Raw genomic sequence first — 25,367 nt, 5'->3', positions numbered from 1 at the left:
TAAAAGGAAGTGTTGAAACATTGCTGCATTTGGTGAGTATAAGACTTATTAAAACACAAATATAGTAATAATATAAAATGGTGAAGTTTAACATTATGAAGATTCTTAAATTGGATAGTGGTTTGGTGAACATTATAAGACCAACAAAAAGGAAAATTAGTGAAGTGTGAATTTTTCACAAGACATAAGAATTGAAGTAAATCTAAGTTTCTTGGTCAATTAAATTTGAGGAGAAATAAGAAATGCTACGGTGTATCATTCATTTTGCTTTGATAATTTTTCGTCTTCTCATAATCCTATTCACTCTACCTCATTTTCGCTAAAATGAAAATATATTTACTAAACTAAAATTAATGTTGTTGGATTGAAATTAATTTAATTGAATTGAAATTATTTATGCCGAAACAAATATATTTTTACTTTTTCTATATTATATTTCTTCTATAAAATTACTGTTTTTACTAAAGTGAACTTAAACTATATGTTTATACTAAACTAACCTCAGATTTATTGAACTAAACTTAATTTTGTTGCCATTGATCCAAGCCAAACTTGTTTGTCACCTCTAATCAAGATTTACTTATTAGAAAGATTGACAAACATAATATTTGATCAAATGGCAAGTAACTAAACAACATTGATCCAAGCCAAACTTGTTTGTGACCTCTAATAAGAATATTAAGCTATATAAGCTGCAATATATTTGAATGTCCACAATGGTTGGAAAGCTAATTGGAGAGAAGGCAGACAACATTTCGCCAATACACAAATGTGCTTTTATATTTCATTCAACACTACATGCTCAGTGGTTCTTCTTATGTACAGGGCTAACTGGAGTAATTTCAGGAACAACTCGAAAAATGCTGACATCCAGAACAAAACGCTTGTTCTCTTGGCCACCAGGCACGAACAAACACAAGTCGAATTCCTCCAAGAAATTGTCGAGTGCAAATTTTTTCCATCCACCTTCAAATCCTCCATGTCCATGGTTGTTGGAAGTACAGAAGCTAACCACCCATGTATTGTTATTGGTTCTAAGAATCACATCTTGTCTTTTATCGCGTGAAAACCCTTTAGGATTCCAGCTTCGAGGAATGACCTAAACATAAGTGCTACAATAGTTGGTTGAGCAAGAAAAGCTGCAAAATTTGATCAATGATCTTAAGGGCAGGGGTTCATAGAAGAAGCAATTTTACCAGTGAAAAACGCTTGTATACATGAGAAGGCCTCATGACAATGATGAAGCTTTCACCGATGGCACTTTCACTTGCCAACGCCACAGCCTTTTCTTTTTCTGCTTCCGTTACAGGCCTTCTGTTTGATCTATAGCTTGCAGCGGCAACAACTGCACAAGATAACATATTATAGCACTCTATCAAGTAGTACATGGTAATCTATGTAGCACCAAAAGAAACCACCTAGTACCTACAGTACAAAGGCCAAATAGCTCTTCAACTGATCAATAAAATCAATCTTGAAAAACTCGATTCAGTTAGATCAGTATAATCAGTGACTGTATGTCTATCTACACAAGATATACACTAGTGATTCAGCAAAAATCAGTTTTAGTTTACAAAAATCAGCAAAAATTTTGCAACCTCTTGATGTTTTTAGTGTTTCGTCTTCTCTCCAAGGTAACAAACTTCATTCATCAAAAATCAGATCACTAAACTAAAATTTCAGGACCTCACTTGTGCCTTTAAAACCTTTGGCTTTTTGAGCACCAAATTGTCAACTTCTCTATTTCTCTCTATTTTCTTTCACTACTCTTCAATTTCACCAAGCATAAATACACAGTTCTTGTTAAGCAAAACAAACATAAACGCAAAAAAGATCCCAACTGCAACATAAACAAATATGCTCTTCCTGTTCTAGTAAATGAACTAGCGTCTGAAGCCATACCAGTGGAGCTCTTCCTTTTCATGTTCTCAAAGAGTGGAACGTAATCTGATCCATCTTTATCGCTATCACTAGCAGCAGAATGAGAGTGAGTCTTCTTTGAACTATAGCCATTCACTTTTGAACATTTGTTCTTTGAAATGGAATCATCTTCAATGAATGCCCTTCGTTTATCCCTTTCATCATTATCGGATCCTTAAACAAAATGCAAAAACATATTAGCACAAGATCAGCCATTTTGTTTTTTTTTATAAGGTTTATAATATAATAACACTCCTTTAGTTTCTCTGATCACTTGATTAGATAAAACTCATCACAAAAATAACCCTTTTTGTTTCATATACACTTATCACACTGAGTCAACATCCTCCTCAGTATTATGAAAAGATCACGCTTAAATAGATAAAGAAATAAATTTAGACCTTTTCAGAATCATACCAATGGACTTCCTTTTCTTCAAACAATTAGATGGGACTTCCTTTGGAGAACTTTCATTATCTTTCTCAGAAATCTGCTGTTTTGAAGTAGATCTGTCTTTGTTTGATTCCCCAGGTTCATCTTCATCCTGTTCTTCATCAAGATCACGATCTGTTTCAAACGCATAAATATCAGTATGCTAACCATACTCTAGTAATATAGATTAATAACCTTTTCGTCCCATAATTAAATTCAACTTGACAGTTTTGACATTTGGGATTGGCATGGACATTAAGAATAGTTGTTAAAAGTAAAAGAGAAAGAAAGAATGAAGCTCTTTTGGATACATTACAGAAACAAAAGTGTTTTGGGACGGAGGAAGTACTAAAAAAAATCAATTAACGAACTAGAGTTCAAGCATACAACCTGTGTGAGCGGTGCTGTCAGAAGAACAAATGATATACTCAAACGAATCACTCTTTGCTTGTTCATCCGAATCTACATTTTCTCACAAAATAAGATGATTCTCGCTCACACGAATTAGTTTGATCAAAGAACAACACCTCGAAAGATTTGTCATTTCTGTCATACTTGAAGATAAGAAGGTCATTCTTTTGCAAGGAGTAAGCTTTGACAAACTCTTTCCAAACATCACCAGTTAACATAACAATATTGCTGTCATTACTCAGTAAATTGACATGCCAGATAATTCCATTTGGACCTTTCACAATTACATTCTCCGGTAACCTTGCAATCTCATTTGCAGTAAATTTCTTAGGAAGTTTCTGGTGATGAAACAATGCAAATCAATTAATCAAAATGCACATAATATGTAACGGAGGTATACAATACCCAAAGCCTTAATCTAAACATAATGGGGTCAGTTGCATGAACCAAGATCAAATAAAATAGTACTCGTATAGGAAATTGTTCGCATTCCTATGCCCATTTTACAAATTCCTTTCAAATTAAACCAAACCCCTAGTATTGAGGTAACATTTGATATTAAAGTTTTGAACTTGCAATTTAGGGTACACATGATCATGATGTTAAATAAGTCAATGAAAAATTCACGTTTATCAACGAACAACTTTAACAATTAACATCTTTATTCTTTGTGCATTCTTAATAAAGATTATTTAAAAAATGATGTTTTGAAAGTATAAATTAACACAAATTTATCAATAATTTATGATCCCACCTAACTATACTACGTAGTATTATTAAAATCACATTACATAGTCAAAAAGTGTGTGTGTGAATAATGTGACCAAATGACCAATATATACAATTAAACAAATAAAATTGTAAAACTAACTTATAAATTAAGAGCACAGTAAAATTAAAGAGAAAAAAAAAGTAATAAAAGTAATTTCAAAAAAAAAACTTACAAGGTGTTGTTGGAAATCAGAAGGAAGAATTTGAAAGAAGTCCACAGAATGAAAATGTTGCCAATAAGTATTCTCTTCCCAACTCCTGCATTTCTCTGGATTCTTCATCTTCAGGGTTAATGCTGATCTTCCCCAAATCAAAATAAAGATGGAAGTAAAACCCTAAATTAATTAAGAATGTTAATTTTATTTTGTGTAAAATTAATAATTACGAGTAAATAAAAGTGTAAGGAAAAGGAATGCACGACGTATTAAAATCGGAGATGTTTCACGTTAAATAAATGCTATGTAACTTTCCATCTAGGAGTAAATAAATGCTATGTAGCCATGTAGGAGTAATTTTCCATCTCATTTTAACAAATTTGATTTGAGAAAAATAAGCTCAACAATAGATTGGTGTCACATGCCCTATGGCTAGGGGTGTACAAAAACTGGTCTAGACCTGAAAATCGACCTGAACCAGACCTATTTGGATCGGATCGGAATCGGATCGATGAATTCAGGTCCTGTCCCGGTCTTTAAAAATCTATAATTCTGGGTTTCAGGTCTGGTCTGGGTAAAACCCGGAATTTTCAGGTCCGAACGTGAAACCAGTAAAGCTACTTTTTTTTATTTAATAAGTCTAAACAGGTCCATAATAGGTTTAAACTGGTCCATAAATAGGTTTAAACAACAGGTTTATAAACAGGTCTAACAGTTTTATATTATTTTTTTTTAAAAAAAAAAAGAAAAAAAATCAATAATCAGGTCTATTCGGGTTTGGGACTGGACCTGATTTTTCATGTCTGGACCGGAATCGGACCTGTTAATTCAGGTCCGGTCTCCGGCCTTAAAAATCAATTATTTAGGTCCTGGTCCATTCAGATCCGGGTAAGGTCTGGTCCGGTTTTGGACCGGTGTACAGCCCTACCTGTGGCTGTTCCGGTTCAGTTGTACTTTTTTCTTTTTTTGGTGCCAAGAGAGTTACAAAAGGACGAGCTTTCATGATCGTGAAATTTATATGGATCAACAGTGGTCAATTTTGGTATATTTAGCCAAAGGCTCGAGCAAAACTCCCTAAATTGTTAATTTTATACGTTAACTAGATTAGTGCCCGTGCATCGCACGGTAGTAACAAATTTTACCATAATTAATATTTGTGATATAATATAAAAAAATGAGGCAATTCATATGAAATATACAAATGCAATGTGTATAAGAAAATTGAAATAATAAGGCCAAAATTATTAAAATTAAATTGAGAAAAAAAATATTGCTGATTAGTTGTGTTGAAAATATTTAAAACTAGTATACAATACATTACATTAATGATGCATGTTTTTTAAAAAAAATAACTATACAACGTAGATGTAAGCATGTTCTGTTTTGGTATTAGTTAATTGATGGGGTAAAAAATGGTTTATAATCCAACTCTATTCACAAATCAACAAAGTAATCGCGGTTTTATTAATCTACAATGTGCTTGAACATACATATGAAACAGTTTACTAAACAATATCCCATAAATAACATTACACAAAAGACAACTGCCTAAATAAAAACTACCATAGATACAGATGCACCAAAACAAAACCTCTGCAAGGCATATCAAGAAATAACTCGGAATGAGTAGAAGAGTAAAAAAAAATACATAGTATTACAGTTCAACTTCGCCGTGATTATGGTAATCACTCCCCTCATCATAACCTTCAACGTACGCAGCTAACATATAATTTCTGATCAATTTTGAGAAGTGTTCTTCCCACCAAGATATTGGGCTCGCAAAAGGCAGAAAACCGCAACAGATTGGAATCAAAATAAGAATGAGATAGAACAACAAACGCCTCATCCAAAAGGGGAAGATCACGCGAGACTTTTTCTCTTGAGATACTTGAATTGGCCCATTAAGTATGTAAAAGAAGAATGGCGTAAAAACATTTAAGAAGAAGTGCAATAAGCACAAAACCTCCCAGTACATGAGCCATTGATAACCATCACCTCCTAATGTGTCAACACAAAGCTTTCCAGCAAAACCACAGCCAACCCCTAAAAGCAGTATCAGAAAGGTGATAGGCATGGCTTGTTTCGAAATTTCAGAGCGTTGGATTAGCACATAAGTGATGGCTAAAATCATCAGCAAACCAAACAGCATCCTGCTGTACACTTGAACCTCACACTTTAGGGTCTGGAGGCCTGAATTAAATGATGCCATTGGTTTCGGGATCCACCAGGATTTTGACACCTGAAAAAAATATAAATAAAGAATAAGGCAGTGGTGTGCATCCATGAACAAACAAAAATGACATATTGGAAGGACATCCTAAAATCATATAATCCTAAATTCCAAACTACAACCTCTAATCTTCCAAAAAATAATTCTGATTTTAAAGGTTATATTAGATGATTTGGAATCTTTAGAAGTTAAATATTCAAACACAATAGGTAGAACTTTTTGGTATTACCAACTAATGTAGAAAGCATGGGGCTAGGTTCATTTCTTTGTGTTTTAGAAAGAAATCTGGAACCTCAATTTGGGGCAGTAGTATTCCCGGTACTTCTTGGCATATGGTTTGAATCACAAATGAAGAAATTATCTAGTTTTTCACAAAGACGAAAAGAAAAAAAACCTTGTGGAACTCTATTGTAATATGCAATAATCTCAAACTTGACGAATCCATCCCCACCCCCTCCAAAAAGATAATAATAATAGCTGGTCACTTCTCTCTTGGTCAGAGCCAAAGGGTCCTACAGATTTCCTCAACAAACACCAAAATTTCCAAACGCCAAAAAGAATAGAGAAGTTTTTCAGTTGAAATATGGTCCATTGGCCACTGCAAAGAAGTATAGGATCTGCATGACTCCGTAACATTACATAGTAGGAAGCTAAAAATAATGGCTAAAACAGTAATCCAGAGCCAAAAATGTGGATGACTGGACTCACTAAAAGCTATGTTAGCTATCTCAAAAATAAACAGGTTTTCCATACCTCGTAAGCAGAGCATGATCTACTAAGTTGGCGAAGATTGTCATATGAAAACGCATACACTCCATAGCCAAGGCACCCTGACATTATAAGCAAGTCAGCAACAAGAAAGTCCGCACATGTTTTGAGGAGCTCACTATGTCTTGTCTCTTCCAATTGATTCTTGAACTTTTCGGCTTTAAAAGATGTTCTTGAAATTCCTAGAGACAATTTACATCTCTCCAAGAAATTCAAATCAGAATTAAGAGCCAGTTGAGTTTCTTTCAGCTGCAACTTTCTCATTATTAGACCTATTTCAACACTCTTTAGATCATTTGCACGGGTTTGCTCAATAACAGATTTCTCAACAGTACTGAGCACTGAATGGTTGCTCAAGTGATTTCGCATGTTTGAAATAACAATTTGCGAGCTTATATGCCCTTGCAGAGGAAGATCCTGGTTCCTAGAATCTGCTGATTGAATGTCTTCTTCCTCTCCAACTGTTTTCATACGTCCTTGAGCCCCAGTAGAATGATTTACTGGTATTGTGCAACCGTCTGCAATATCAAATCTTTTTGCAGAACAATATCCATTGTTTACAGAGATGGATTGGGTTTCACCAGAAATACAATTGCCAACATCATTCCTAACTTGATCTTCTCTAACGTCTACAGATGAATTTTTAATTAATCTGAGAGTGCTGAGGGTACTTTCAAAAGATTTCTCAAAGTTTCTTGCAAAAGCATCAAACTTGTCGCCAAATACCTGGGTGCCACAATCAAGGAACAAAGGAAATATCCATGATCGAACGTCTTGTGGAAGCATTACTACAAATCATATGGGTTCAGCGCTAGATTGAAGAGTGGCTTACATTGGTCAAAGATTCCCTCACAGCTGAAGTGCAGATCTGTATATCAAAGACATAAGGAGTCACGTAAGTCGTGTATTTATAACATTGGGTAAATATGAGATATGTAGAGGCTGTGAAAACAACTGATGCACACATTTGACAACAAATAAATGGCATTTAGTATATATATATAATTTCAATGTAAGCTGGTAATGAACAAAATTCCAACTTTATCCAAATAAACCACCTTTACTTCAAAAACACTAAAACACATTGTAATATGTGGTGACACACTTCCAATGTGCTATGATACATAAAATAAAAATAAAAAAAATAAAAAAAAAAAAAAGTTAGTTTTACCATCGCTAGATGATCAACGGCAACATTCTCATTCGTCAAGTCCTTCTTCTCCAAGATCTGAAAGCAACAACTAGATCAACAGACGTACAAACAAGCAATACAATACAAACATAGAACAAATATAGTAATTGCTACAATATTTTTTTAGGTCATCCAAAGCTGGTACTAATAATTTAGATAGGTAAAGCACAATACATAATACTAATATACTATAACCAAAAAAATCAAACCTTAAAGAGTTGACTCTCATCTGATAATCCCATATAAGAAAGTTCATAATAAAAATTTTACTTGTTTAATCAGATATAAAGTGGAAATTAATAAATCATGATGTCATCCAGAATTGATACCTGAAAACTTTATAAGAAACTGCACCTAAGTGACCTAACCACTATCCAATACTTTGATTCTTAGATCATAGTTCAATTATAATTTAAAGATTAACATAATAACATCAAAGTATAAAAGTTAACTAAATTCAGAATCTGTTCAATAATAATATAAGAAACGGAATAAAAACCAAAAACTGTTTTGCTAACCACAGTATATTTTATACCCTTTTAAGCCAAAAGGATGTTTTTAAAAAAAATAAAGTTCTAACTTTGGTCAATATATTGAGCTTTATAAAAATTTAATATCTAAAGAAAATATCAAAGGAAAACTACATTGCTTACAAGACACTCTACCATTAAAAAACTAAAATTTGATGAAATGGAGTATCAGTTCTCATCAAATATTTCTAATATTGTAAGACACTTCCCTTTAATTTAAAGGTGGTACCATATAGGCTTTTTGCACTCTTTATATACTCATCGTTGACCATCTTTGATCATATACATGTGCAAGGATAGCATAGTCAGATAAGATCATGTTAGATTTGCCTCAATGTCATTTTCAAACATTCACCATTGTATAATATTTGCTTACAGATAATTAGAGATAATAATGGCCAAAGTTGCACATTGATAGGCAACAAAGCCTTAATCCCATAAGGCAAGTTGATGAACAAGTCAAGACAACAGTTGAACAAGTGAGCAAGTCACCATCACATAAATAACCACTTCATATATATAAGAATAGTAAATCTGATTCATAGAGAAATCGACTGAGGCTCCTCATCCACAACATATGCCGATAAACATAATAGAATGTGACGAAATGTTTACTTCCAAAGTATGGTGATAGTGAATGAGATCAAGCAGGTTAACCATGGACATTAACTTATCAACAAAAGCCAGGATTCAAATCTGGCAATCATCTGCTTCTAGCACTCGACTTCTTGTCAAAGTAATGCACTGAAAAATGCAATAGAATGTTGCCATGAATCCAAAGGTTGCTACTCACTTCACAAAAAAAAACATTTGCAAGATCACAAAATACAATCCTAATATTACATTATACTATAATAATACATTTGTATTCCAAAATGTCCTAGCCGCCAATCAATCAATGCGCATCCATGAAACTACTACAATAGAACATACATCAGAAAATCAACACATCCAAATTGAATAAGAGCTCAAATTTAATCCACAATTCAAATCCAAGCCAATTTCCAGTAAATTATTTGAATTAAGTACATATACTAAACTTTTACTATATATATAGAACACATAATATCCAAAGCATGAAAGCAGCAAAAACACTGTTAAAAAAACCCAAAAAAATACAAACTTTTTACACAGCAAATAAATATAAGCAATTCTATACTTCAAAACTTCAATTTACATAAAATATACATAAATTCAATCAAAAACCCATGAATAAAAACACCCAAATAGACCAATTCCTCAAATTCAACCCCAAATAAATCATAATATAAGCATAAAAATCAAAACTTTAATATAGAAATTCAATCAAACCTGAGCCAAAACAGCGGCAATCGACATCCCAAGAGGAAAAGCAATTGCTTCGACATCGGTAGCGCTTCGACGAACAGAAAACCTAGGGTTTTTGCGCTTATTAGGGATTCTAATTCCTCTCTGAATTGAAGAGGAAGACGAAGCAGAGGAAGTTTCATCAGCAGCACGTTTCTTGAATTTCCGGGTTGATTTAAAACCGTTGATTTGGGGTTTTGACGGGAAATCAGAGGGCTGAGATGGGGTTTCGGAGAGAGTGTGATTAACGGTTGTGATTGAAGGTGGTTGTTCATCGGAGGGTTGAAGAGGCAGAGAGGAAGAAGGGGAGTTGTGAATCCCCATAATTAGGGATTGATTAAATTAATGAAGCATTTGATTTGGATTTACGGGTATTGAGGAAGAAGAAAGCGGGTAAAGTTTAGATTTTTATTTTGAAAAATGAATGAATTGTGAATTGTGATCTTGTTTACCGTTGGAAATTGAGACCAAGTTTGGGAGTAGTTGGTACTTGGAAAGTTGGAACTTTGGAAGTACAAGTTCTTTTTGGTTCTGAATTTACAATTTTACATGGTTTTGGAACGAAAGAGCGTACGGAGTTCAAAGAAAGCTTAAGAAGTTTAGATACACAATGAAACTAGAACAAGTCAAAGTAAAAAGGAAAAAATTAATCAGAATAATCCGACCTTTGGCTTTTTTGCCTAAAACAATCTCACTTTTTGATTATTTTTTAATACTTTTACCTTTAATTTCAATATGCTTTAAATAGTCCCAATCAATTATTTAATATGTTGTAGCAAGTTACATGACACGTGTTGACATCTGATTAGTCTTAAAAAAAATTAAAGAAAAGTAAAAAAAAAAACAAAATATAATTAAGTATAGTTTTTTTTTTGTTTTTTTTTTTTTACTTTTCTTTAATTTTTTTTGAAACAAATGTTATACTCCCTTTGTCAAATATTACTCGCAACAAAGGAATATTTTATGTCTCACAATACCTCTTTGTTGCGAGTAATTCGTAACGGAGGAAGTACTTAATTAATTAAAAAAAAAAAAAAAAAAAAATCACCCTACAGCCCTACCACCCTCTACTCCCTTTACTAGTTAAAATGTGTTATTTTCAAAATTCACAAATTCTTATATGTGGACTGACAATTGGTGTAATTAGTCATTATGGGGGTTACATCTTTAGTATTAAAGGGGTTACTCATTCAATGATACAGTGTTATTTCACGCGTGTGGTAGGGCCTACTGGCCTAGGGATTACTCGGATGGTGTTGTAGAGGTTACTCGGGTAGTAGTACAGGGGTTACTCAATAATTCTTATAAGGGCACGCGTGTGGTAGGGGCCTACTGGCCTAGGGATTACTCGGTTGGTGTTGTAGAGGTTACTCGGGTAGTATTACAGGGGTTACTCAATAATTGTTATAAGGGTTACTATGTTCTTTTTCAAACGTTCATATAGTGTGACCAGCCACACAAGATGTGATGTTCATTATTTAACTATCGAGTTTTGTTAATTTTGACTCTATGTTATGGTCTTGTCGCTATAAATTTAGAAAATTGATTTACGTTTCTCCAATGTTTGATACAAGGCATAGGGATAAGCATAAGAGGGATAAGTAAGGAATAATTAAATAGGAAAACGATTATTAGTAGTAGGATAAGGAAAACAACTTAGCATTTGTTAAAAAAAAAAAAAAAAAAAAAAAAAAAAAAAAAAAAGGAAAACAACTTAGCAATATATGAGCAATGATTTTGCCATCTCTTTTTCCATGGAATCATGCATTTAAAAGTTTTTTTTTTTTTTACACATCATCTAAAAGAATTAAAAGACAAACCCAAACAAAATTAACCTCTAAATTGGAATCATGTCATAAAAAATAAAAAATGGGATTAATAAAATAATTCCAAATTTTAAAACACATTACAATTGACAAGGAAAAAATTAAAGTTTCTTCCCCTCTTCATGCTTTACCAATTGACAAGGAAAAAATTGAAGTTTCTTCCCCTCTTCATGCTTTACCAATAAGCGATTTTTTTAATTTTTGTTTTGACATACTTATCTGGATGTAAATATAAAAGATGATGACAAGGAAATTCAAACACCCAACCTCTTATAAGAAGAATGGTTATTTAACCATCAAGTATGCTATAAGCATGAATATATATATATATATATATATATATATATATATATATATATATATAGAATTGATATTCACAAAGTCTAATTACAAAAAAATAAAAAAAAATATTTAATATTATAAATATCAAAACATCATCACAAAAGAATTATAGAAGTAGCTACCCGGTACAATGCCCGGGCTACACACTAGTTGGTTTAAAAACTATTTCCCACAATACCGTCCATGTAGGCTCGATTTCAAGGTTTGGTATTTGCAAGTATAAAACAACTAATATTGTTGGCGGTTTCAACTAATATAAAACCTCTAATGGTATTAGAGGTTCTATGCATAGAAACTCCATTGGTATTACCGGTTGTAAACATAAAACCTCTATTGGTATTAGTGGTTCTTTATGTAAAACCTCTAATACCTAGCAATTCTATATAAAGAGCCAGTAGTGAAAGCTAAAGTAGAGGTTTTATACTGTCAAATTCCAAACCTAGAAATTGATCCTACGTGGACGATATTGTGAAAAATAGCTGTTAAACCGACTTATATAGGGAATTAATTTGTATTTTAGCATTATTTAGGAAAATCACTCTTTTACCTATTTATGCGACAAAGACCAACAAATGAAGGGAAAAAATGGCTGAAGTGAGAAAACCTAAGACATGAAAAACAAGCTCAACATGAGTAGTTGATTTTTTGGATACAAAATAACATCTTTTGACACAATCATTACTCGAATTTTATAAAGGCTAAGACAGTGAAGCCTGCCATTTAACTACTTCGCTGTGTAGCATTCTTCAATAACAAGGCTCAACAGTCAATCCGCCAGAAACGATAGCAAATATATATTCTTGTATGGGCTGTAAGCCGCTGTATCATTCTAAAGAGCAATCGGAAAATTGATGTCTGGCAATACAGGGAATTCAGAACCTAATATAAGCTATTTGAAAGGCTTGCTACATTTCCAAATATTCAAGTTCTTTAGTAGACAAAAAAAATTTCTCAACATGTATAGTACAATTAAATTCGCTAACAGTAACAGCTTACTTATCACCTACTATCAAGTATGACAATGCCTTCCGCTGTGTTAATGTCTGGGGCTGAATGAGCAACCATGGTTGTACCCCAGGGAGTTTCTAATCTCCCAACCTTAAAACTAATAGCCATAGCAATGGCACTCCAAAAAATGCAGAAAATATTGTCGGAGACGCTGCAGTTTCTTCATGAGCAACACTCTGCCAAATTGACATCCATCAGAAGATTTCATGAGCCTTCCCGTAGTACCTATTAATGAAACTAGCCTGCACGGAGATATGAATTAGACTGGCAGTCTATATCAACAGTAAAAATGAGAATTATAATAATAATCATTATAAGGAACAACCAGGATGCCAATGAATAGATGAGATTGGAATTCATAGTAAAATATAGATGAAGGGAGCACAATAGTAATCAACAATTCCAAAAACAAATTCCCTGATGATCTTGGCAGGAATTTTGAAAAGTCAAGTGTAGGCAAGCTGAACAGGAAATAAGCACTTGATATTTGGCAATCATAGAAATCACTTGCAAACGAAACAGTTCAATAATAGCATGTATCTACTGACTTGAATAAATTTTCATAAATCGTTAATTTTGAGCAATATATCACAAACCCATGGAACAATTCAAATGAAAACATAAACAAATAAAGTATAAAAAGAGTAATAACAACCATGAAACCTCTTCAATATTAGAATATAGGATTCATTACCCAAAAAAAAAATGTAAAACTATTCTCTTATCACTATACAAATATAAGTTATGATAAGAGATACTAAGTTCAATTCAAAATTAAATCAAAATTCTGATCAGTGGTCAGGAAAAAAAAAAAAGAATGAAGCCCAAGTTACATGCTCTGTGTCACGACCTTTAACCATTTACTCCTATATTTACTCTGTATGACTATTTTCTTATCACCATAAAATATAAGTTATGATAAGAGATACAAAGTTGAATTCAAAAAAAAATATAAGTTCAGATCAGTAAACCTTTACAAGGTCAGATAAGAAAAAAGAATGAAGCCCAAGCTCATGCTCTGTGTCAAAACCTTTAATCATTCACTCCTATATATATTTTCTGTAATACGCCTACTACCTACATTCCTCTATCAATTATCCAGATATACATACACTTTCACCTAGTAAATCTTTTAATTGGACGCACCACCTACTAGGAAAGTAGGTAGGGGACCCAGCCTCTCCCGGCATGAATGAGAATTGAGCCCAAACGTAGAGGTAAGACCATAGAGATATCATGGTCAACTTTGATAAGCAATATATTTCATTACTTGTTTTAAATGGCGGCATGCACAATCTCATCATACAGAGCAAAGAATAACAAATACCACACGACAAAGAGGCTAAACAGAAACCTGCTCGACCTTTTTCACATTTTTTGCGTAATAGTAGGCCACTGCAAGACATACTCACAGATAATTTTTAACACCAACTTGGTGAAATATTTAGTAATAATAAACAGGGAACATGCAGTGCCCTACCAGGGGTACCACTAAAGCACTGCCCATTTACCAACAACAGGAGTGTGGCTACCTACTAAAAAAGAGTAATTTATCTAAGAATATCTAACTATATCAGACAGGCACATCAAACAACAGCAAAAGGTGATCAGAACTCTACCTTCACACCTGATACATCAGGAGTATCTGGTGTAGCCACAGGATAGAATTTGTAGAATCTCATATTTTCAAATGCAGCTTTTGTTTCCTCACTCATCTCCTCCAATGCTTTCCTACGAGCTTCCCTAGCCTGCAAATAATGATATAACATATTATATGATGATAATTTATAATTACAACACACTCCCAAAGCCAAATCTTGTCTATAACACACCTCCCGATTTTCCTTTTTAGCTTCCCGTACTTTCTCTCTAAGAAATTCCTGAGGCAATAACAGAAAAATTTCCTCGCATTAGGTTTAGAAAAGTAAAAGAAAATTTAAAATATCACATAGCTCAAAACAAAACCTTGAATCTATCCTTCTCCTCTGAAGGAAGTTCCTCTTCTTCTATAAGTTTATCAGTGTATTCCTGAAATTGAAGGAGCAAAGCATAAGGACCAACTGGGATGGAGCAAGAGAGGCAACCTCTGCCTTTCAGATATGCCAGAAGAAAAAGAAAAAGAAGACCACGATGAATGGTGGACAGGAGCAGCAGCCACAATTCGTAGCGGACAACAACTAGAATCCTTATTGGGTAGTTGTCAACGCAGACAAACTTTGTATATAAATACCAAACCGAGAAAGTAGCATGAAAGGGCAGTCAATTATTTGTATCTGCTTACGCATTTGAGTGTTGTGGCCTAAAGCTACTAGTCGGAGAATTGTAGCCACAGGCTACTATCCTTGAAATTATATTTCAACCATTGATGCCAGCCAAGAATCAACCTTCCCCTATTTTTTTAGTTACTGTTCACATACTGTAATTTGAGAGTTTGAAGAAGTCCGTTACACCAAGATAGTCAAAACAGAAGAAAAAAAAAATGATAAATACAGAATTCACAACAAACTGTCAGTATGTTACTCTCTTATTATGTGGTCATATCTGATGTAGCAAAATCTTGACAATAGAATTGCTGGGTTAAAACAGAATTAAAATGACTTCATATAAAGAGGCAATAGGTAACAGACATCATACCTCAACTTCATCAAATTCCCAATCAAATTCAATCATTACCTGCAACAGGTAACAGATACAAGTTAGTATTCCTCAAAAAAAAAAAATACAAGTTAGTACAAAAATCATTGGTATTCAATCATATTACATAGAATGTCACCATCTATAAATTAAAATATTTGTCATCATCAAAGGACATCAAATTCAACATAAAGACTTAAAACGTATGTTTCTGTGTACTGCCAAAAAAACTGAGTATATTTGAACAAGTTTGGCAACACATTCAACAATCAAATTACAGCAAAATCTAAAAACTAAAACATGTGTTGCTGTGTTATACCAATTTTTTAAAAAATAAATATAAATATATAAAAATACACAGGTAGATGTGAACAAATTTAGCTTAATTGGTGAGCCAGCACCTTCAACAAGAAAATAGCACCAATCCACCAACTTTGAAATTAAAGAAGAAAGAAATTGCAGCAATAGGTTGAGTTCATAGTTACGCAGGATACAAAGGGATTTATTGGTTCAATTAACCTACACAACATCCATACCATAACACCTCTTTGTATCTTAACACCCCTCCCCCCCCCCCCCCCTCTAATTCCAAACTCAACAATTACCATCCCTCTGTTTATCGTAATATCCCATTTCCTCATCCCCATCTTGATCTACCTCTTTTACGTCACCTCTCTCTACTCCTCTACTCACAGATCTTTCTGCCTAAAGTTTCATTTATCCCACTTACAAATATGATAGTAGATCTCCAACTTTTCTTTTCAAAAAACATGCAAGTCAAATCTTTCTGTGGAAAAAGAAGTTACTTTCCAGATTATCTTAGGGGTTTTTCATTAATTACCCTGAGAAAAAACGAAAGTTGTTCAATAAAACCATCAAACTTTTTGATCACTAAATCTTACCGGCTTTGGATCCATATCAAATAAACATGTAACAACAGTATTCTGTTCAAACTCGTCTTCTTTCATAGGTTGGTAGATATCTGCCAAAAAGTTAGGCATTAGCATAATTTTGTTACAAAATAATATAATGGCCACATGGCAATAGTAGAGCAAAGAATCAAATAGTTATATCAAGCTATCAGAGTTAGCCAAACACAGCCAATGGCTACTATGTCTCTTAACATACTAATGTGCAAGGGGAGAGAATATAATATGAAATCGAGCAACAAATTTTAGCTTAGACTGAATTTTAACATAAAAGATTATATACCCTTTCCCATAAACATGGATATGAAGTCAACCATCCATATACTTGAGTCAGGTTTTCTATTTTCACTGAACTCTATAAGCCATTACATTAGAAACTGGACAGCAAACAAATTGTGTTGGGAACTCACAAGGTAAACAATACTCATATGCCTTGACACGATCTTCCTTCAAATGCCTTAACGCAGACCTGCAGATATCAAACAAATTATAAATGAGAACTGCCCCAACAGCTCGGCTTTTAAGCATAAGATGTCCACATAGCTACCAACTATAGATACTAATAGAAAACAAAACAGGGTTATCAAAATGAAATAAATATTAGACAGGATAGCAACTCTATGATAAAGAATAAATTTAAAGAGTAAAGAGTAAAACTAAGAATAAAACTTGTGAAGCTCCAAATTTGAATGCACATCCATAGAGTAAAGAGTAAAACTTAATGCGCCCGAACAAGTGCCATTATAAACTCATCTTCTTTGTTCATTGAACAAGACAACTTGACAATTTCTTTACTCTCCCAATAACCTTATAATCACAATCCTACTTCATCTGATCAACAATGGAAATTTGTCAGCTATTATAAGGAGTTTATTTACACTTTATCCTACTACTTATGATTATCAAAACAATACTACAGGAAGCTACAAAACTCCACCGGTTCATATAAATAGAGGGGAAATTTTTTATTATTTCTTTTTTTTTGAAACACCAAGACAGGTTCAGATGGAACAAATTGGTCACACGCCATTACAACACACAGCACCAATGAGCAAACTACAATGGTATTCAGATCCATATACGGGTGAGTCAAGCACTACTTCTCCAGCACAAGCAAATGAAAATCAACATAGCCAGGCTGTGACATGGTTTCAGACTAGTTGTGCCCAAATTATTATTTTAAAAAAAAAAAGGAAAAAAGGAAATTAGCATAAATTAGTCAGGAGTCTCAGGACACACAAAAACAAAGATTGCATGTTTCTTGAACTCTATCTGGACCATACGACAGACAAAGTAGCTGAAAGACTAAATTAAGAAATTTGCAAACACTTCATTAGAACACTAGAAGAAACCATTTAAGGAGCTAAATGACCAAAACGGAAACATACTAAAACGGAAATTAGCATAAATTAGTCAGGAGTCTCAGGACACACAAAAACAAAGATTGCATGTTTCTTGAACTCTATCTGGACCATACGACAGACAAAGTAGCTGAAAGACTAAATTAAGAAATTTGCAAACACTTCATTAGAACACTAGAAGAAACCATTTAAGGAGCTAAATGACCAAAACGGAAACATACTTTCTCTGAGTGCATCTCAAGATAAAGATCTCAGATTTCAACCTTTCTGCCATAATATCCCTGAAAATTAAGACACCATACTATTAGCCATCAGCCATTGAAACACAATGGATAAGCCAAAAGGAAAAATATACACAAACAAAGGGAAGCTCTCAAAATTAGGTACCTATACGCTAATGGAACATATGGTACCCAGTCCATCTTCATGCGCTTCATGGGAACAATTTCTTCAGCCTCCCTTTGAACTGAGTTGATGCCGATCTTATCCGAAGGGGGAAATTGCGACACAATCTAATTACAAAGAACAATATCAGTTAATAAACAAGGTAAAGACAAACCAATACAGCAACAAGGAAAAAATATGACAAAAAAAGGTTTAATTTCTTTCTTTTTTTGGAGGGGGGGGGGAGGTTATTTTCTACAACTACTTTGACGATAAAAACAGCAGGCACAATCTTTGCACAAATAAAAATAATTATGTCTTTACTTGCTCCATTTCCTTTCTAAGAAATTGTCTCTGCATTTTCTCTTGAGTTGGATCCTACTTCCTCTCTACTTCACTTGCACAAGATCATGTGCAAATGGCAATTCGGAAAATAAAAAGGATGGAGGGAATACAAAGAAACTGGAAGCAAGGAACAACTTCAGTTTTAAAAATAACAAGGAAAAACAAATGCCTTTAAAAATAAAATTGGTCTGGCTATATAACAATGAAACTAAAAAGCAGATTGAAAGCATTTTGTGCTCAAATATATACATTTAAAAAATATATAAGCTAAAATGAAGGTTGGAAGACATGCAAAGCTTGGAAAAATAAGTATATTATCTGGATCAACTAACATGAGGATCCTACATGGAGACATGAAGCTGGAATTTTGATGAAAGCAACTTATCTTCCATTCTTCCAACACTCAATTTTAGTTTTTGCCTTTCGGATGCATAATAATGGAAATGGGAAGGAAGAATATTTCATGCACACTTTTTATATCATAAATTCTGTTGAAAAGTGAAAGGTTTAACCTTTCTGCTTTGTTGAGTAAGCCTGCTGCAGATACAACTTAAGATTGAGACGAGATGATGAATTCACCACCCTTTACACCTAATAGTTGTATAAGGTACTGCCCCAAATATTCTTACAAACTTAGTAGTGGAAAGTCCCAGAGAGTGAAGTACAGTTCGGAACACTTATCATAGCAATATTTAGCCCTAAACAGGTTTGGAATTTATGAAAGCATGCCTTTTGTAAGGCAAATCTGAGAAACTTCTTTCAACCAGAAGCCATAAAATATAGCTATTTGCAACCAAAATAACCATGCTTAATGTCTATTTATTAAGAAAAATAACTTACCGCTACCACAACAGGAACCTGAGTTATTTTCATCTCATTATCGAGAGGAACCATTTGAGCTGCATAAATAAAAAAACAAATAAGGAGTGAAAAACTCAACAAAATATTCTCGAAAAGCTAAAACAAATGAGCTTTCAATTCATGGCATTGATGATGGAACCAAAAGTATAACATCAACATCACATAATCAAGAACAGTTAAAAGGCTAAAAAAAACATACGTTCAGTGCAACCAAAGAGATAGACTCTCTTTCCATGCAGCACTCCTCCCTCTTCAAATGCATTCTGACAAACATATTAACATTTAATTAGTTAAAATTAGCAATGCCTAGTCAAGAACACAATAACACCAAAAACATTGCAAAAAAGAGTACCAAACTAGCTTTTCCTTTGCAACATACCTCCAAATTTGTAAAGTTCCAATTATACTGGTAAACCAAGTGCATTTGATCCCACTGGAAATAAAGAAAACTTATCAATATGGCCCATTATCTTAAACAAAAAACCAAAAAAATGAAGCAAAAGCAAATTAAACAGAATAAATCTGGCATACCTCTGTACCAACAGGGAATACTTCTTTCCACAGATCTTCCTGGAAAAGAAACAAAAAAAATCAATTGTAATTTGGGCATTTGGGTTACATCATTCATAGTACAACACAAAAACATGCTTCCACATCTAGCTGTTTTCTTATTAGAAGGTGAATGTATGTGTGGGACTAAGTGCAAGGTATCCTGTTATTTTCTAAGCACATAAACCCATGAAATCATTGCTAACATAGCATGGTTGCTTTCTTTATCACCTATGCATATTTCTCTGTCGTTTGATTGTGCCAAGCCTTTACAGGAGAAAGAATGGTGGGGCTGTTTTGGGCCCAAGGTAACAACTTGTTTCCTTCTCTAATCTAATGTTGACCAGCGTTATTTTATTGATCATACGCAGTATGATTAGTGAAACTGTTCTAGACATGTCGATTATTGTTATCATAAAACCTATACACAGAGTACTAATGGGGCATTGTTTGTCCATTCTTTACTAATGAGAGTTTAGTAGCAACAAAGAAACTGTGAAGATTAACTTGTTTGTGAGGTACCCATGAAGTGTTTCAAGTAATAAACTTCTCTCAAAAGCACTCGTAGTAATTTATAATTAGCTCTCTTCCAACATATGTAAATATGTAATGTTTTCAAATTTGGGATTTTCCAAAACAAAAAAGCTGCTGATTTCTTATGAAATTCTCTTCTAAGAGCCGCCGAAATTAAACAAGACAAACATACAAATCCAGAGCAAATTCAAGGCTAATGCCAAAACACAAAACTACAGGTAAAGGAATGAAAAAAGAATTCAGCTTTTTTTTGTATGTGAAGAAAACTGATGCAATTCAATAAACAGGTAATAAATTTATGTAAATTTTAATCTCTTAAAAAAAAAACACAAATTCAGACAGAAATTCATGATGCAATTCAAACTCTCAACAAACTAAAAACCCTACAAAACAATCAAACCACAAACAATCTCACAACATGAAATAAAATCTATAGCAAACTCAAAAATGCATCAAATAAACCTAAATTTCACAATGCAGTACAAAATTAAACCAAAATTAATTCAAAATAAACAACAAAACACATCAAATAAACCTAAATTCCACAATGCAGTACAAAACTAATTCAATCGAACAACAAAAACACATTTATTAAAAAAAAAAACAATAATCAAAACCAAAAAATTACCAAATTCCGCTGATCTTCAAAGTACTCAGGCTCAACATCAGGCTTAGTACGCTTCTTAGGTTTTCGCACAACTTTTTTCGGCTCCTCTTTCTGCTTCTTCACAGCTTCATCTTCCCGAGACACCGCAACTTCGGTATCTTCATGCTTCTTCTCTTCCTCAGCAATTTTAGCCTTTTTGGAAGCAGCACCTTTTCTCTGAGCAAGCTTCCTTTTCGCCATTGATGAACAAACCAAAGAAGCTTCGAGAAGAATCTAGAGAGAGATTAGATTGCGAAGAGAGAGATAGGGTTTGAGAGAGAAGTAGTCGGCGGTGAAGAGAGAGAAAGAGGGGAAGAAGATGAATATATATATGAGCGGGAGGATGGTTGGATAACTGCGTTAATTTCAAGTTGAAAATTGAGAGAAATTGCAGTGTTTTTCAGATTTGGGTATTTCAAACTCTAAAATGGCGTGATAACAACGGTGGTTTTTCTTTATTCTTTCTCTTTTTCCATTTTTTTTTTTTTGGGTGGGGTGTTTTTACGCTACCCAAAAATTTACTCCTATGTAAGGTAATTTTATGACAAATTTACAATTAACTAATTAAGAGTTTAAGACGTATATGGGTGTTTAAATTAGGAAGAAGCCAAGGTTTATCAATTTGATAAACTTGAAATGTTTATCAAATGACAATTTGGTTATTATCTTGCATAGAATCTCGTGCTGGCTAATTAAAAAATATTTTCATCCTTTTTTTAATCATGTGCTGAAGATTGGTCCCTAACTGATGGAAATTACTCATCTTCTCCCTAAAAACAGAAGAAAGAGAAAGAAGACTTAGGTTCTCCATTCAACAATGGAGGAAGGTACCATTTTCATCACCATATTTTCTTCAACAATGAAGTCGTTAATTAAAATAATGATCCTTCTTCTTCCTCTTTCCTCCTCCATTGAAGCTCACATCAAAGGCGACACCATTGAAGACGGTGACATTGAAGATGACCCCATTCGGCGCCTCCGGCGCCGATATAAACGAAAAACCCTAGAAATAAGGGTAAATAAAGGGCATGGTCAACCCCAAAGGGTAGGATGACCATGCCCTCCATTAAAGCTAAAATTGGGCTTGAAGATTGAATTTCTCCATTATAATTTTCTGAATTTTTTCCATTATACATACACCAAATTGGAAGAAAAATCGACTTACAAACTCACTGGCGTTTGGTCGACTCGCCGACTTTCTCTAGTGAAGAAGATGAATTTGCTTGTAAATTTTGACTAACGACAAGGCTAACGCTGTTAGTTGAATTTGCCTAACAAAAATACTAAATGGCAAAATTATCCCTACTATTCATGAGTAAATAGTCCAATATACCCTTTGATAAACAACTCATGTTTATCATGTTGATAAACTTGAATTTTCTCTTAAATTAGTGGATAGGTTGTTTATGTAAATTGAGAATGAGAATCGGTTAAGAATTTTAATATGTTTAATTTTGTTTTACTGACTCGGTAAAATTATTACAGTGGATTTGGTTTAAGATTTCGAATCTTTTCATTTGAAAAAATCATTGTTTCTTTATTTTATTATTTTTGTTACGGGAGCTATTGTTCTTTGAATTAATATGTTCTTCCATCTCTGACAAGAGTTTTCAGGAGTTGAAATTGAAGGTGATAATTCCAATGTCATTGTCTCTGTTGAGTTGCGTTAATTGTAATGTTATGTGGAAGAGCATCGTATCTTTCTTTCTATATTTTGATTCTCACATTTTTTGTAGCAGTCAAGTGAAAAATGATTGGGGTTGTCAGTTGGGCTATGTGTTTAAAAACTAAATGGCAATAGTAAGTATTGCCTCAAAATATCAAATACGAAGAGTATTGTGTAGAATAAACTTTGTGAGTCCGTTCACATGATATCTTCCAACCTCTTCATCATCCGCCTCTTAATTAATGTTACCCGAATTTATTTTTGTTTCATTTTCTATCTCTTTTGTGGAAGAGAAAGTTAACCTTTCAATCCTTTTTTTTTTCTCTCTACTTATAAAAAGATAAAGTAAATCTTCCACGACAAATTTGGTGGCGCATTTCCTAATGGTTGATGTTTTTGGTGCTGTAAAGAATCGGTGGTGTTGTTGTCGGACAACCAATTGAATTTGATTTTGTTATGATTGAATTTTGAGAACATTGTCATAAAATGAGACCAGTGTTTTAAATCATTTTGTTGTCTTGTTCTTGTTGTTGATGTGCATGTTTGTGAATTGGTGATGTTAGCTTTGTGCACCTCACTTCTTAGTCCTATTCTAGTGATGAAATACTTGAAGAAGTAGTAGCAATAAAAACTAAAGGATGAAGTACGGGCTATTAAAGTGTTAATACCATATTTATAATAAGAATGTCAAAATCTAATATTATCATATCTAAATTTAATATGATATGAAAAAAAAAAAACTAAAAAAATTATATAAAAAAAAAACACACACACACACACACACTCAAAACCTTTTGTATCAAAATATCATTGATATAATTGATAATTTTTACCAATTCTTTTTTCTTTTTTTTTCCCCTCTCTCTCTCTATCCCCTTGATATACAAGGAACTAAGGAAGAACAAGTAAAAGTTACCAGCAAATAAAACTATATTGTCGGCATATAATATTTTTAAACGGATGTTAAATAAAGAATTAATCTTCTTAATTAGTAAAATATATTTTTAATCTTAAGAGTAATCCCCACAAACTTAATTAATAACCTCTGATAGTTGCTGCTAGCTAGCACCATAGTCGCTAGCAACAACTCACAATATTACCTAACATAGTTTGCCATCAAATAACAAATTCCACAAACAATAAAAAGAAAAAAACTATACATCAAATTATGACAGTGTTCGTGAATTATTTCGTAATTGATTGTGCAGTGATCGATAATAAGACGATAAAGGGTTTAACCTAAATTAACAAGAATTCGCTTATCCTTTGATGAATACCTTAACCAAACGACCGTAAAAGCCTTAGGTAGTGTTTGGATTCAATCATTTCATTTCAAATATGGAATTTGGAATCTATAATTTTAATTACAAATTATCTGTTTGGGAGAATACGAATTTCAAATTTATCACTTCAAAATTATCTGACATACACCATCACCACTTACCAATACTAGCCATTCTCTCTCCTCTTACATTGCTTCTTCCTCTCAGCTTTCTCTCCACCTCAAATGTTCATCCAAAATTCCCAAATTGGTGAAAGTATGACTCAAATAGTCAAATTAACTTAGTTCTGCGTATCTTTTTACTTATCCTTTTCTAAAACTGATATTAGGTTTATGAATTTCAAGACGATGTTGTCGTTGAAGGACTGAATAACATATTCTTGCAATGGAGGTGAATGTAGTGAGATTGCAACGATAAAGGAGGTGGTTCACGAAGGTGAAGGCAACGATTATGCTGGTTGTCGACGTGAAGACAAATGAGGTCGTTTAGAGTGGGTACGAGATAATGTTAGCCACAATTAAAGTGATAAAGATCGCGTAACTGGAAAATGTTTTGCAATTGGGGAAAATAAAAAAGGAAAGAGAACAAATGGTTCGAAGGATTTGAATAACTATTAATTAATACTAGATTTTAAGAGTATGTTCTCATAGACTGAACTGAGCTGAGCTGAACTGAACTGAAAAATAAACGTATGAAAACAGGCCCTAAATTCTACAAACTGAACCTTAATAATGAAAGACTAGAATTTGAATCAAATCCAAATGCAAAATCTATTAATTTTCAAATTGGCTCTTTGAGGCAATTCCATCATTTGAAATGAAATGACAGTTTCCAAATAAAATATAAGGGAATTTTACATGGACTATACATTTCAATTTTTTTTTTTGACGAGTAAATCAAAGAATAAAAAATAACAAAGCATCCTACTAAGAATTATTCACATATGCTACAAGTTCCGTACCCAAATTTTATTCTTAGAATTATTTCAATTATTAATTAAACAAATATTTCGAAACTTCCCTTAAAAAAAAAAAAAAAAAATCCCAAAAGTTACTGTACCCTTAAAATCGACCTCGTTAACAGCATGACCGGCAAAAACCGGTACCCTTCCCAAACTCACCGGCAGCTGATTCTCACATGTAAGAGTTTTTTAGTCAACGTCACTCACTTGCTTGTAACGGCCACGTGTCGGTTGATCAACCCCCAATTTGTAGGGTTCTTCCTAGTCAGCATTTCTTCGTATTCCCCCAAACTTTTGGCAAAC

General features: G+C 33.3%; 3 protein-coding genes and 1 pseudogene across 3 annotated transcripts; all 4 read right to left on the bottom strand.

Moving 5' to 3' along the window:
• Positions 1 to 802: 802 nt before the first annotated feature.
• Positions 803 to 1,232, bottom strand: LOC145637877 (B3 domain-containing protein REM16-like). The gene is made up of 2 exons (XM_081688890.1): positions 1,197 to 1,232; positions 803 to 1,099 (listed from the first exon to the last, which is right to left on the bottom strand). Exons 1-2 carry the CDS (start codon positions 1,230 to 1,232, stop codon positions 803 to 805), a joined length of 333 nt encoding a protein of 110 aa, XP_081545016.1.
• Positions 1,233 to 2,293: 1,061 nt separating this feature from the next.
• On the bottom strand, positions 2,294 to 3,815 carry LOC145637869 (B3 domain-containing protein REM16-like; annotated as a pseudogene).
• A 1,307-nt stretch (positions 3,816 to 5,122) lies between these two features.
• On the bottom strand, positions 5,123 to 10,318 carry LOC145624486 (protein CPR-5-like). Its single transcript, XM_081677535.1, has 5 exons — positions 9,721 to 10,318; positions 7,859 to 7,915; positions 7,520 to 7,555; positions 6,673 to 7,413; positions 5,123 to 5,928 (listed from the first exon to the last, which is right to left on the bottom strand). The coding sequence occupies exons 1-5, from the start codon at positions 10,057 to 10,059 to the stop codon at positions 5,344 to 5,346; spliced, it is 1,758 nt and encodes a 585-aa protein (XP_081533661.1). The 5' UTR covers positions 10,060 to 10,318; the 3' UTR covers positions 5,123 to 5,343.
• Positions 10,319 to 12,515: 2,197 nt separating this feature from the next.
• Positions 12,516 to 21,580, bottom strand: LOC145560170 (protein HEAT INTOLERANT 4-like). Its single transcript, XM_081621436.1, has 14 exons — positions 21,137 to 21,580; positions 19,957 to 19,995; positions 19,805 to 19,858; positions 19,625 to 19,688; positions 19,405 to 19,463; positions 18,223 to 18,347; positions 18,057 to 18,116; positions 16,885 to 16,943; positions 16,448 to 16,527; positions 15,546 to 15,584; positions 14,877 to 14,939; positions 14,744 to 14,791; positions 14,531 to 14,659; positions 12,516 to 13,153 (listed from the first exon to the last, which is right to left on the bottom strand). The coding sequence occupies exons 1-14, from the start codon at positions 21,353 to 21,355 to the stop codon at positions 13,106 to 13,108; spliced, it is 1,086 nt and encodes a 361-aa protein (XP_081477562.1). The 5' UTR covers positions 21,356 to 21,580; the 3' UTR covers positions 12,516 to 13,105.
• Positions 21,581 to 25,367: the final 3,787 nt, after the last annotated feature.

Source organism: Chenopodium album, chromosome 1 (assembly GCF_948465745.1).
Source record: "Chenopodium album chromosome 1, dcCheAlbu1.1, whole genome shotgun sequence".
NCBI classification, from domain to species: Eukaryota; Viridiplantae; Streptophyta; class Magnoliopsida; order Caryophyllales; family Amaranthaceae; genus Chenopodium; species Chenopodium album.
Note: the sequence above shows the minus strand (reverse complement) of the source record. Positions and strands in the feature narration are given on the sequence as shown.